Source organism: Pseudorasbora parva, chromosome 18, assembly GCF_024679245.1.
Source record: "Pseudorasbora parva isolate DD20220531a chromosome 18, ASM2467924v1, whole genome shotgun sequence".
In the NCBI taxonomy this organism is placed as follows: domain Eukaryota; kingdom Metazoa; phylum Chordata; class Actinopteri; order Cypriniformes; family Gobionidae; genus Pseudorasbora; species Pseudorasbora parva.
Window position 1 is genome coordinate 34,042,774 of NC_090189.1, and position 12,026 is coordinate 34,054,799.

The following is a 12,026-nucleotide window of genomic DNA, read 5'->3' on the forward strand; positions in this document are numbered from 1 at the left end:
GATCAAGTTGCGTTTTTTTAATAAGTGGTTTAATTATAGCCAACTTAAAAGTTTTCGGTACATATCCTAATGTCAAAGATGAATTAATGATATTAAGCAGAGGATCTATGACCTCTGGAAGTATCTCTTTTAATAGCCTAGTCGGTATAGGGTCAAGCATACATGTTGTTGATTTTGATGATTTTACGAGTTTAGCCAGTTCTTCTCCTCCTATAGCAGTGAATGAGTGTAATTTTTCCTCAGTGACACTACAGCGCTCTGTCTGAAGTGATACTGTAATAGACGGCTGCATGGTTATAATTTTATTCCTAATATTATCAATCTTACTAGTAAAGAAGTTCATAAAGTCATTACTGCTGTGTTGTTTACAAACATCAGAAGCTGAAGCTTTATTTTTTGATAATTTAGCCACTGTATCGAATAAATACTTAGGGTTGTGTTTGTTTTCTTCTAAAAGAGATGAGAAATAAGCAGATCTAGCAGTTTTTATGGCCTTTCTGTATGCAATCATGCTCTCTTTCCACAAATTGCGAAAAACCTCTAGTTTTGTTTTCTTCCAGCTGCGCTCCATTTTTCTGGCTGCTGTTTTAAGGGCCCGAGTGTGCTCGTTGTACCATGGCGTTGGATTATTTGCTTTAATCTTCTTTAAGCGCCGGGGAGCAACTATGTCTAAAGTGCTAGTAAGGAGAGAGTCAATAGTTTCGGTTGCAGCATCAAGTTCATCTTGGCTATCTGTAATGCTGAGGAGATGGAACTGATGAGGAAGATTATGTACAAAGCAATCTTTAGTCGCAGCGGTTATCGTCCTGCCATATTTGAAGCGAGGGGATGGCTTTGCAGCCTTAGGTAAATTAAGTATACATGATATTAGGTAATGATCTGAGATGTCATCGCTCTGCTGCAGAATTTTAACAGTATCAACATTTATTCCATGTGACATTATTAGATCTAAAGTATGATTAAGGCGATGAGTGGGTCCCGATACGTGTTGTCTAACTCCAATAGAGTTTAGAATGTCTCTAAATGCATATCCCAATGCGTCTTTTTCATTGTCTACGTGGATATTAAAATCCCCAACAATTAGTACTTTATCTACAGCTAATACTAACTCCGATACAAAACCAGCAAATTCTTTGATAAAGTCTGTATTGTGCCCTGGTGGCCTGTAGACAGTAGCCAACACAAATGTCAGACGGGATTTATCATTTACACTACACAGTGTTACATAAAGCACCAAAACTTCAAAGGAATTATATTTGAAACTAGACTTCTGAGTAATACTGAAAATATTATTATAAATTACAGCCACACCTCCCCCTTTACCTTTCAGACGTGGCTCATGTTTGTAACAATAATCTCGGGGGGTGCACTCATTTAAAGTAATGTAATCGTCAGGTTTTAGCCAGGTTTCTGTCAAACACAGCACATCTAAGTTATGATCTATAATCATATCATTGACAACAAGCGTTTTTGGCGAAAGGGATCGAATATTCAGCAACCCAAGCTTTATCAATTGTTCATCCGTATTATATCTGTTGTTTATTTGTTGGACATCAATTAAATTTTTACTGTTGAATGGTTTTGATGGTTTTTTGTATTTACTAATTCGGGGAACAGACACAGTCTCTATATGATAATATCTAGGTGAAAGAGTCTCTATGTGCTGGGATTTAGCTGACTTTGGTGACGTGAGACAGCTAGCAGACGGTTGGTTTAGCCAGTTTGTCTGCTTCCTGACCTGGGCCCCAGTGAGTCAAGGTTTAGCTCTAAGACTATGTGCCAAATTACTAGAGAGAAGAGCAGCACCAGCCCAGGAGGGATGAATGCCGTCCATCTTCAACAGGTCAGGTCTGCCCCAAAAACTTTTCCAATTGTCTATGAACCCTATGTTATTTTGCAGACACCACTTAGACAACCAGCCATTGAGTGATGATAATCTGCTAACTATTTCATCACTCCTTTTCGCGGGGAGAGGACCAGAGAAATATACGGCTCTTGACATCGTACTTGCGAGTTTACACACCTCTTTAATGTTAATTTTGGTGATCTCCGACTGGCGAAGTCGAACATCATTAGTGCCAACGTGAATAATAATCTTAGAGAATTTACGATTAGCTTTAGCCAGCACTTTTAAATTTGCTTTGATGTCAGGCGCTCTGGCTCCCGGTAAACATGTGACTATGGTGGCTGGTGTCTCTATTTTCACATTCCGTGTAATAGAATCGCCAATAACTAGGGCACTTTCAACAGGATCCTCAGTGGGTGCGTCACTGAGTGGGGAGAACCTGTTTGATGTTCTAATCGGAACGGAAGAGTGGTTTTTTGATCCGCGACTATGCTTTCTCATCGTCACCCAGCCCTGCTGCGCGGGCTCAGCCGGAACCAAACAATGAGTGTTCACTAAGCTAGTCGCATCCAAAGCAGTATCTAAAGCTGTTACATTCTCACTACTCTCACATAAAGCTTGGATGCGTGTCTCTAAATCTGAAATCTTCTCCGTCAGCCTGATTAATTCCTTACATTTATCACATGTGAAGCCCTGTTCGCCAACGGAGATAGATATGCTAAACATGTAGCATGCAGTGCAAGTGACAATGACAGGAGAAGAAGACATGGCTTACCGTATTTGTTGATGAATCCAAAACTTACCACAGTTGTCTGATGGAGTCTTTTTAATAATCCAACTCACCACAGTTGTCTATAGAACTCAGAAAACAGGAGACCTGGATGCTGGGATGGAAAGCTACCAGGCTAGCGAAAAGCTAACGTGTGGTAGTGATTTAGATTAAAAGCTAGTAATGTCAAATTTAAATTGATAGGCTATATTAAACACTATATGGTGATGAGTAAGTTATATTTAGCAGTGTAAATTACAAAGAAAATATATCAAATAGAGATTCAAACACAGCTATACAGAGCTACAAACACTGTGGTGGCAGCAGCAGCAGGCAGACAGACAGGAGCAATCGATCAGGATCTAGGATCTAGGAAATAGGCAAAAACATCATAGGAAACACCATACTTCAGTTCTCAAAAATATAAATATATAACTTATATTTTTACAAAATGAATAGCCTTGTCAAATGACTATCGTTTTAACTTATATGGTGGAAAAGGTGACGTTTGCTCAGGATGTTGAAGGATCGAGTGAGCAAAGTATCTACGGTTGTATTTTGTAATACAAAATAATACTACCACACTATTTACTTTTGTATGGTACTTGAAGTTTCCTATTGTTACTGTACTAGCATCTTGCGTTATCTAGACAATGCTGTCTCTCTAAAGCCCCTTTCACACTGCACGTCGGACCCGCAATATTCCCGGAACATTGCCGGGTCGCCTTCTGTGTGAAAGCAACCACGTCCCGGGATTGATTACCGAATTCGACCCGGGTCGGGGACCTAGTAATATTGCGGTATTCGACCTGGGACGAGCGCTGTGTGAACAAAAGCCGAAACAAATGCCGCAACGTGTACGTAGTTATCGTGCGACTCCTAGAGCTTGTTTTTTCAATAATACAACCCTGCAGTGCCAGAAGAGTCGTCGGTGTTTTAAAGGCAGAGAGTGTTCGTATACAAAAGAAACTAAAATGAAACGAGCAGAAATGTGTTCAAACTGGACACAAGTCGAGACCACGGAGCTCCTTACTATCCGCGCTGAAGCTGAGATCGCTCGCCATTATACGTCACATCAGGATGTCATGTGTCAACTCGACCCGGGACCGTTAAGCGTTGTGTGTGAAAGCGCACATATTACGGTATTTCACTGGCAGTGTGAATGGACCAAATCTAGCGGCCCGGGAACAAATGCCGGGTCGCATTATCCGTGTATTTGCCAGAATCGCAGTGTGAAAGGGGCTTAAGAAACTTTCAATTTAATCAGAAATTGTTTAAACAGTCAATAAGTGGATAAATCGCTACTTACTGCTTGCAGGAATACAGTTGCCACTTTCTTCAGTTTGAGACGCTGAGCGAAGCTTGCTTGAAATTGCCCGAACAAGCGAACAATCTTAAATAAAATTGTTGTGGTATCGGATTATAAACATCAACCATACAACAATGCACATGTTTGGACATGCAAATGTTGGGGGGATGCATATAAATGATCCCCAATGCTAGCGTCACTGCTGGGTTTATGTTGAGAAGCACTTTTTTTCCCTTGTGTTATGGATTCACAAGATTTACACAAGAAGTAGGTGGCAATGATGTTTGAGACTCACAGTATGTGATGTCCATATACTGAAGTCTTATTACTGAAGTCTTAACCTTACCATGTGCAAGGTTAATAAAAAAAATCATTCTAGGGCAACTTTAATATATTAATTAATTATGTCTATGGGCGAAACCATGAGCTGGGCCACTCTGCTTTATAGTTACCACTCTCATAAAATACTTCAATTACATGTTGACTTTTAAAACAAAATTTAACACCCAACAGTAGATTTCAGTTAAATTAACATTTTTGCGCTGAATATTAATTGTATCCCAAAATGTTTTATATTGAAGACACCTGTTGCCACACTCTCAGGCTAATTAACTAAAAACACCTGCAAAGGACTGGTCTGTTAGTGTTATGTAGGCTACACAATCATGGGGAATGCTGCTGACTTGAAAGTTGTCAAAAAGATGACCGTTGACACCTTGCATAAAGACCACAAGACACAAAAGGTCATTGCAAAAGAGGCTGGCTGCCCACAGAGCTCTGTGTCTAAGCACATTATTAAAGAGGCAAAGGGAAGGAAAAGATTGGTAGAAAAAAGGTGTCCAAGCTATTGGGATAACCGCGCCCTGGAGTAGATTGCGAAACAAAACCCATTAAAAAATGTGGGGGAGATTCACAAAGAGTGGACTGCAGCTTGGTTCAGTGAACCACTACGCACAAATGTATGCAAGACATAGGTTTCAGCTGTCACATTCCTTGTGTCGAGCCACTCTTGTACAACAGACAGCGTCAGAACTTTCTTGCCTGGGCTAAAGACAAAAAAGACTGGACTGCATAGACTGGAGTGATCCAAAGTTTTGTTCTCTGATGATAGTAAATTTTGCATTTACTTTGGAAGTCCCACAGTCTGGAGGAAGAGAGTAGAGGCACACAATCCACATAGCTCGAGGTCCAGTGTAAAGTTTCCACAGTGATAGTTTGGGGTGCCATGTCATCTGCTAGTGTTGGTCCACTGTGTTTTCTGAGGTCCAAGGTCAACACAGCCGTATACCAGGAAGTTTGGGAGCACTTCATGCTTCCTGCTGCTGACTAACTTAATGGAGATGCAGATTTCATTTTCCAACAAGACTTGGCACCTGCACACCAGTACCTGGTTTAAGGGCCATGTTCTTAATTGGCTAGCAACTCGCCTGACTTTAACCCCATAGAAAATCTATGTAGTATTGTGAAGAGGAAGATGCGATATGCCAGACCCAACAATGCAGAAGAGCTGAAGGTCACTATCAGAGCACTATCTGGGCTCTCATAACACCTGAGCAGTGGCACAGACTAAACGACTCCATGCCATGCCACATTGCTGCAGTAATTCAGGCAGAAGAAGCCCCAACTAAAGTATTGAGTGCTGTACATGCTCATAGTTTTTATGTTCATACTTTTCAGTTGGCCAAGATTTCTAAAAATCCTTTCTTTGTATTGGCCTTAAGTAATATTCTAATTTTCTGAGATACTAAATTTGGGATTTTCCTTAGTTGTCAGTTATCCCCTTAAACCCGAAGTGGATGCCCCCGATTGAAATGAGTCCAAAATCAACATGATCCATTGAGTAGATCTCGAAATATTCCTCACCGATGTTGCGTTGATCAGTGGAGTTCTGAATAAAATGGCCATTTGTATGGCCAGGGGGCGCCCGTGGGCGGTACACTTCGGTTTAGATGAATAACTCAGTGCCCGTTACGAGTTGCCCATTACTTTCCAATGCATCTATCATCAAAATGGATAGATGCTTTGGAAAGCTGAGATTCAAAGCTTTAAAATGACATCTATTTTGTGTTATTATATTATACACATATATATATAATAGTATTTAATTTAAATAATATTGTAATACTATAAAATATGACTTTGTTCCCAATGATGTAACTTTTTTTCTTAAGTTAAGACACATGTAGGGGGACATCACCAAAAAATAATATTTTTATGATACCTTATTTCCGTCCTGAGTTATTGCATGTCAAATAAACAATAATACTATTTTTGTCTTTTATCAGCAGTTTCTCAGAATTATTTTGTACAAATGTAATCAAAATTTATATTTTCTACATCACCAAAAAAGAATTAGGCTTCGACCATATTTCCTACCTGAGTTATTGAATATCAAATTAAAAAATATTTGTAAAATATAAAAAAATATATATTTAAAAAAAAAAAAGTATTTTATAAGCAGTTTTTCAGCACTAGATTGTCCAAATATATTAAATATATTATATTTTCGAAAAATATAAAAAGTTTGCTAACAAACGATACCTACCATTTGACTCTCCTTTCTATTGTTTTGTAGTTATGAGTCTTTAAAGTTGTGAATATCACTCGGACAAAAAAACTCTAAAAAATACCCTCAGGGCTTAAGGGGTTATAATAATCAAAATTAAAATAAATAAACATTTGAAATATATCAGCCTATGTGTAATGTGAATGAGTATAATGTAAACTTTTGAACGGAAATAGTTAAATAAATCAACTTTTTGATGATATTCCGATGATATGACCAGCGTCTGTATATATATTTAAACTCCTTCAGTATTATAAGCTGTCATCGCATTTCTCCAGAGCTAACTTATTTAGAGGGTGAAACCACATCATCTCACTAGGAATTGTGCAATCTGGATTTAGCGAGCGTAATTCTTTTCGACATGGATTTCACCACAAATTCATTCACGTTAGTAAACATGAACATGTCATTCGCTGCATTGATTGTAAACTGCCTGATCTGTAACTGAGTTGGCATTGTTGACATTGGCATTGTTTCTTATATTGTGCATTGTTGACATGATCTTTCACTAACTAAACCAAGAACAATTCAGATAAAAATTGCACTCACCACATAAAGGATATCAAGAGAAGATCAAACATCACGACACGTCTCTCCATTTATCCCTGAATACTTCATGAATTATAATCCGCTTGTTCTTAAAACTACAGTGTTATTGGAAACATCTGCGTTGATATTTCAAATCACCAAAGCAAACAGGCCCCTTTTTTGATAGCTCCCTCTACACATGTACGTAACCCAGGCAACAACTATGGCGGAATCTGTGTGTCACTATGGTAATCCAGGTTGAATGAAAATGTCATCCCTTCCATCCAACCATCACAAAAACACAAACCGTTCTCATGAACAACTTGATAGGACAAGCATGAGAGACCAACCCTGTGTCTCAATCAGCTTCCTAGTCCACTAGTCAGGGCACTGATTAGGACATAAGTCAATGGGCTGACAACTGAACTAGGGAGTAGATTGAGACGCACCCCAACTAACGAAAATATGACAAAATTGAAGAGTTTTGAAAAAACACAATCAGTTCTCATGAACAACTCGATACGAGCATGAAATTCCAACATATTACAATTCTGACCAGATTAGAGGGTTATATAGATCATGAAAAAGAGGAAACACGTATATTAGGAGTATAGTATCTTATTTGTCAGATGCATTTTGTGATTTGTCATTTTTGACACATTAAGGCAGATAACTTGGAACACGAGACACACCGAAAGAAAAAAAAAACTTGAGATAGTTCACTCAAAAATAAAAATAAAATGTATGTTTATCTGCTTACCCCCAGGGCATCCAAGATGTAGGCGTGTTTGTTTCTTCAGTTGAACACAAATTAAGATGTTTAACTCCAACCGTTGCTTGTATAATGCATGTCAATTAGACCCCATTGACATGACGAGCAACAGTTGGAGTTAAAAATCTTAGTTTGTGTTCTACTAAAGATTGTTATTATCTGTGGTCTCTTATGTTCCTGCTCTAAGCAGAGAGTAAATAACATGAATTATTTTTATAAGAACACGATCATTCTAGAAAGATTTTCCATCTTCTGGATTATAAACAAACAAAAAGATATCAAGCACAGTGCACTTCCAATCACTCATTCAAAAGTTACATGGTTTTGTGTGGAATTATGTTTGATCGAATCATCTGGAAGATGCCCACAATTTCAGTTAGAATTTGGCATCTGATTCTCCCTAAATCAGACTAAATTATACTTATATTTTTTAATAGTCAGAATTAATGCTATCTGCAATACAGTGTTGCTTCTGTGTTTACCCAAGGGGTAACACTGCTCTCCCTACTCTTTTTGTGAGCATTTGTATTAATTTTGGTGACATTTTTGACAGTCCCTCATTTCTAAACTGGCACTATAAATCAAAGTAGAAATAAGTTTTTGATTGCATCTGAAGCAGTAAGTTTTGCATCCAATCACATAAATTATGTTAATAGCAATTTAGTAATACCCCAGGTATTGATAGTTCTTGAAACAAAATCCTGAGTCCTCTAAGTCTGAGTACAAATGTGTTTGAGACAACATGAGACAAGGACCAAGACCTTCAAAAAAATGGTCTTAAGACCCTCTTGAGTACTACAACACTAACTATTTGAGCCAAAAAATGCACCTGGATAATTAAAAGTGCTTGTAAGTGTGATAATAATCTGCTAAATGAGTAACAGGGACCACAGTTCACACCTTCAGTCAGTGAAGAAGCTCCCACAGTCAGTCATGAGATTTTAAATGCTGAGGAATATTCCTGTCTTCCCACAGGAGAAGCAGCAAGCAGGAGGAATTACTCAAATAGAAACTACTGACACCATGGAGTTTGAGGAAGAATCCTCACAATTAAAAGATGAAGATACAGAGGAACAAATAGGTTGGTGTTTTCCTTCATTCTCTTTAGTGACTGATAAAGAACATTAAGATGAAAATTGACATAGAACAATACATCTAAAACTAGACTCAGTTGTTAACTGTATTTAGCTAATTTGGTGCTCCCTGATTTTGTTTCTAACTTGTCTGTCTTCAGTTAAATCATGGGAATTTAATTTTGATTTTAGATCCGATGGAAGTTACTGAAGACAAATGTCATTTCACAAATGAAGATGGGAACATCATTTCACAGACTGATAAGAATTTCACACAGAAACCAGCTGGAAAAACTGGAGCCGTTCCTTTCACCTGCTCTGAGTGTGGAAAGAGTTTCACACATAAATCAGACCATAAGAGACACATGAGAATTCACACTGGAGAAAGACCTTATACATGCTCTCAGTGTGGAAAGAGTTTTATACGTAAAGAACACCTTAATCAGCACATGATAGTTCACACTGGAGAAAAACCGTTCACGTGCACTCAGTGTGGAAAGAGTTTCAAGCACAAAACTGCTTTCAACAATCATCTGCAGTCTCACTCTGGAGTGAGATCATTCAGCTGTGATCAGTGTAATAAAACATTTCTTTTGGCATCATACTTGAAACAACACCTTAAAGTTCATGCTGCTGTGAAGCCTCACTTTTGTTCTTTCTGTGGAAAGAGTTTTTCACTACGGCAAAATTTAAAAGAGCATGAGAGTATTCATACTGGTGTGAGGCCTCATGTTTGTTCTCACTGTGTGAAGACCTTTACTACATCGAGCGACTTAAAAAAACACCAGAGAATTCATACTGGAGAGAAACCGTACAAGTGTGCACACTGTGGAAAAAGTTTTGCTCTGTCAGGAAACCTGAAAATACACAAAAGAGTTCATACTGGAGAGAAACCTTATGAGTGCTCACACTGTGGAAAGAGTTTTGCTTATTTATCATCCTGGGCAGATCATGAGAGAATTCATACTGGAGAGAAACCGTATGAGTGTTCACACTGTGGAAAGAGTTTCACCCAACTATCTACTCTACAGACTCATAAGAAAAAGCATTGACTGAAGGTGTCAAATAATGTGCATGAGCACATTGGCCTGATTCTAACACTTCTTTTGAAACAGATTCTTATCAGAATAAATCTGTATGTTTCTATATGAAGTGAACAATTACACAGATTTGACTGTAGGTGGCGGCATTGGTTGTTTTTGTCAGTCATTTAAAGGTTTTGTGGATGGAGAATTGGCTCTAAATCTTGGGTTGCCAACTTCTGGAAAGGAAAATAAGGCACAATCATGGTTCTTTATCGGAAAATAAGGGACACTCAAAATAGTACAACGCTTATACTGTACCACACAATGCAATTTCAGTATCTGCAGTATTTGTACAAAAGGTTCTCAGACATAAACATATTTGGGTCATTTTGTGTCAAAACGTTTTGTCAAAAAATAATTCTGCAGAAAGAAAATAAAGAATAAAGCCCATGTATTAAATGTGATGGATATTATGTGATGAATGTTATGGAATAATTTAATATTTTGTAGAGGGGGACAAAATGGCAAATTTTACCTGAGATTTTTGACGGGAGGTAAATTGAAATTGATTGGAAATTGAAGAACAGCATCATTATTTTATATTTACATAGAGATTGGTTGGTCTTTTAGTTCGATATTTTTACTTTAGATATATTTGCTGCATTATATGCCAACGGTGTAGTTTAAAAAAAAAAAAAAAACTTTGTTTGTTTTTTTGCCAAAAGTTTGCATGCCTGTGACTCATATTAAAGATATCTTAAAGGGTTAGTTCACTTGATTATTCAAATTCGGTCAATAACTACTCGTCCCAAACATGTAAGACATTTGTTCATGCTTGAAACACATAATTTTTGATGAAATCCACAAATTTTCTGACAGCTTCATTACAGCAACAAAACGACCACTTTCAAGGCCCAGAAAATGGTAGTAAGTTGTAAAGTAGGAATAGGAGTCAAAGTAGTAAAGAGCTCATTAAAATAGTCCATCTGACTACAGAGGTTCAACTTTAATGTAAAAATCAAAATAACGACTTTATCCACCAAGCTATTGATGTGAACTTAATGCATGCATGAGAATATGACGCAGAGCCGCCGTTCGGATACATGACCCAGAAGCGAGGAGGAGTGCTGCTATCGCATGAGTTCATGTCCGAAACCTACACGGAAGACAATAACTTGGCGGATAAAGTCATTATTTTGATTTTTGTGCGCACAATAACGACTTTCGTCGCATTGTAAAATTATTGTACAGCCACTGTAGTGAGATAGCCTGTCAAGCCAGACCCACATCAAGATGTTTGGTCTGGAAACTCACCATTGACAGGGCTCAGTTCGAGGGGCGGGATAAACGGTTGTCTTTCAAACTCCCTCTGCACGTGATAGGATAGCGCTACCACCAACCAGAGCAACGAAGGTGAAACCGAGCTTGAAGATAGATTAAACATTCGCCGTATCTGGTCAGCAAAACTCAGAACACATCTTCCCTTTTTAAGAATGACTTCAGTGCCGTTCTTTGTTCTTTTCTCAGAGAAAAGCTTAACTCCAAGTCTTCCAGAGGTACTTCATCGTGCCAAAGAAGGATGGGGGGCTGCGCCCTATTTTAGATATTCGCGTCCTGAACCACTCTGTGGCAAATCTCAAGTTCAGGATGCTCACACGCAACCAGATTGTGTCACAGATCAGGTCTGAGGACTGGTTTGTGACCATAGATCATATGGATGCATATTTTCATATCTCCATCCTTCCGCAGCACAGGAAGTATCTGAGGTCAAAGCTGATTCGACAGACCGCCGTTCGCCAGTTTCTGTGTTTACTAGAAGCACGCAAACACAACTCGGCCGTCGTCATTATGGCCCCGCCCACCGACTCTATACAGGATGTGATTGGCACGGCAAGAGTTAGGCGATTACAGCTCAGAAGGGTATTGAGAGTTGCCAGATGACACTCGCGGGCAGATTAGATTTGCTGCTGCTAGGGTGTGTCTAGATTTCTAGGCTAGTAGTGAGATGGACTTTGTATCAATGTTTTTACTGCCTTTTAGGGGTCTTATGAGTGTGCATGTACTTAATGCCAATGGAGGCCTGTCTGAAGCCTTTCTGAGACATCAGCTTTCAACAAAAAATATCTTAATTTGTGTTC

The 12,026-nt window shown here is 38.5% G+C and overlaps 1 protein-coding gene across 4 annotated transcripts in view; it reads left to right on the top strand.

Annotated features, from left to right (window-relative positions):
• The window catches only part of LOC137046365 (zinc finger protein 502-like), a 91,836-nt gene extending 81,480 nt beyond the window's left edge, over positions 1–10,356 (top strand). For all 4 annotated transcript variants that reach the window (XM_067423554.1, XM_067423553.1, XM_067423555.1 and 1 more), the window contains 2 exons: positions 8,766–8,871; positions 9,056–10,356. In XM_067423554.1, coding sequence (XP_067279655.1) covers positions 8,766–8,871; positions 9,056–9,915 — 966 coding nt within the window. In that variant the 3' untranslated portion in view covers positions 9,916–10,356. The remainder of the gene's footprint in view (positions 1–8,765; positions 8,872–9,055) is intronic.
• The last annotated feature ends 1,670 nt before the right edge of the window (positions 10,357–12,026 follow it).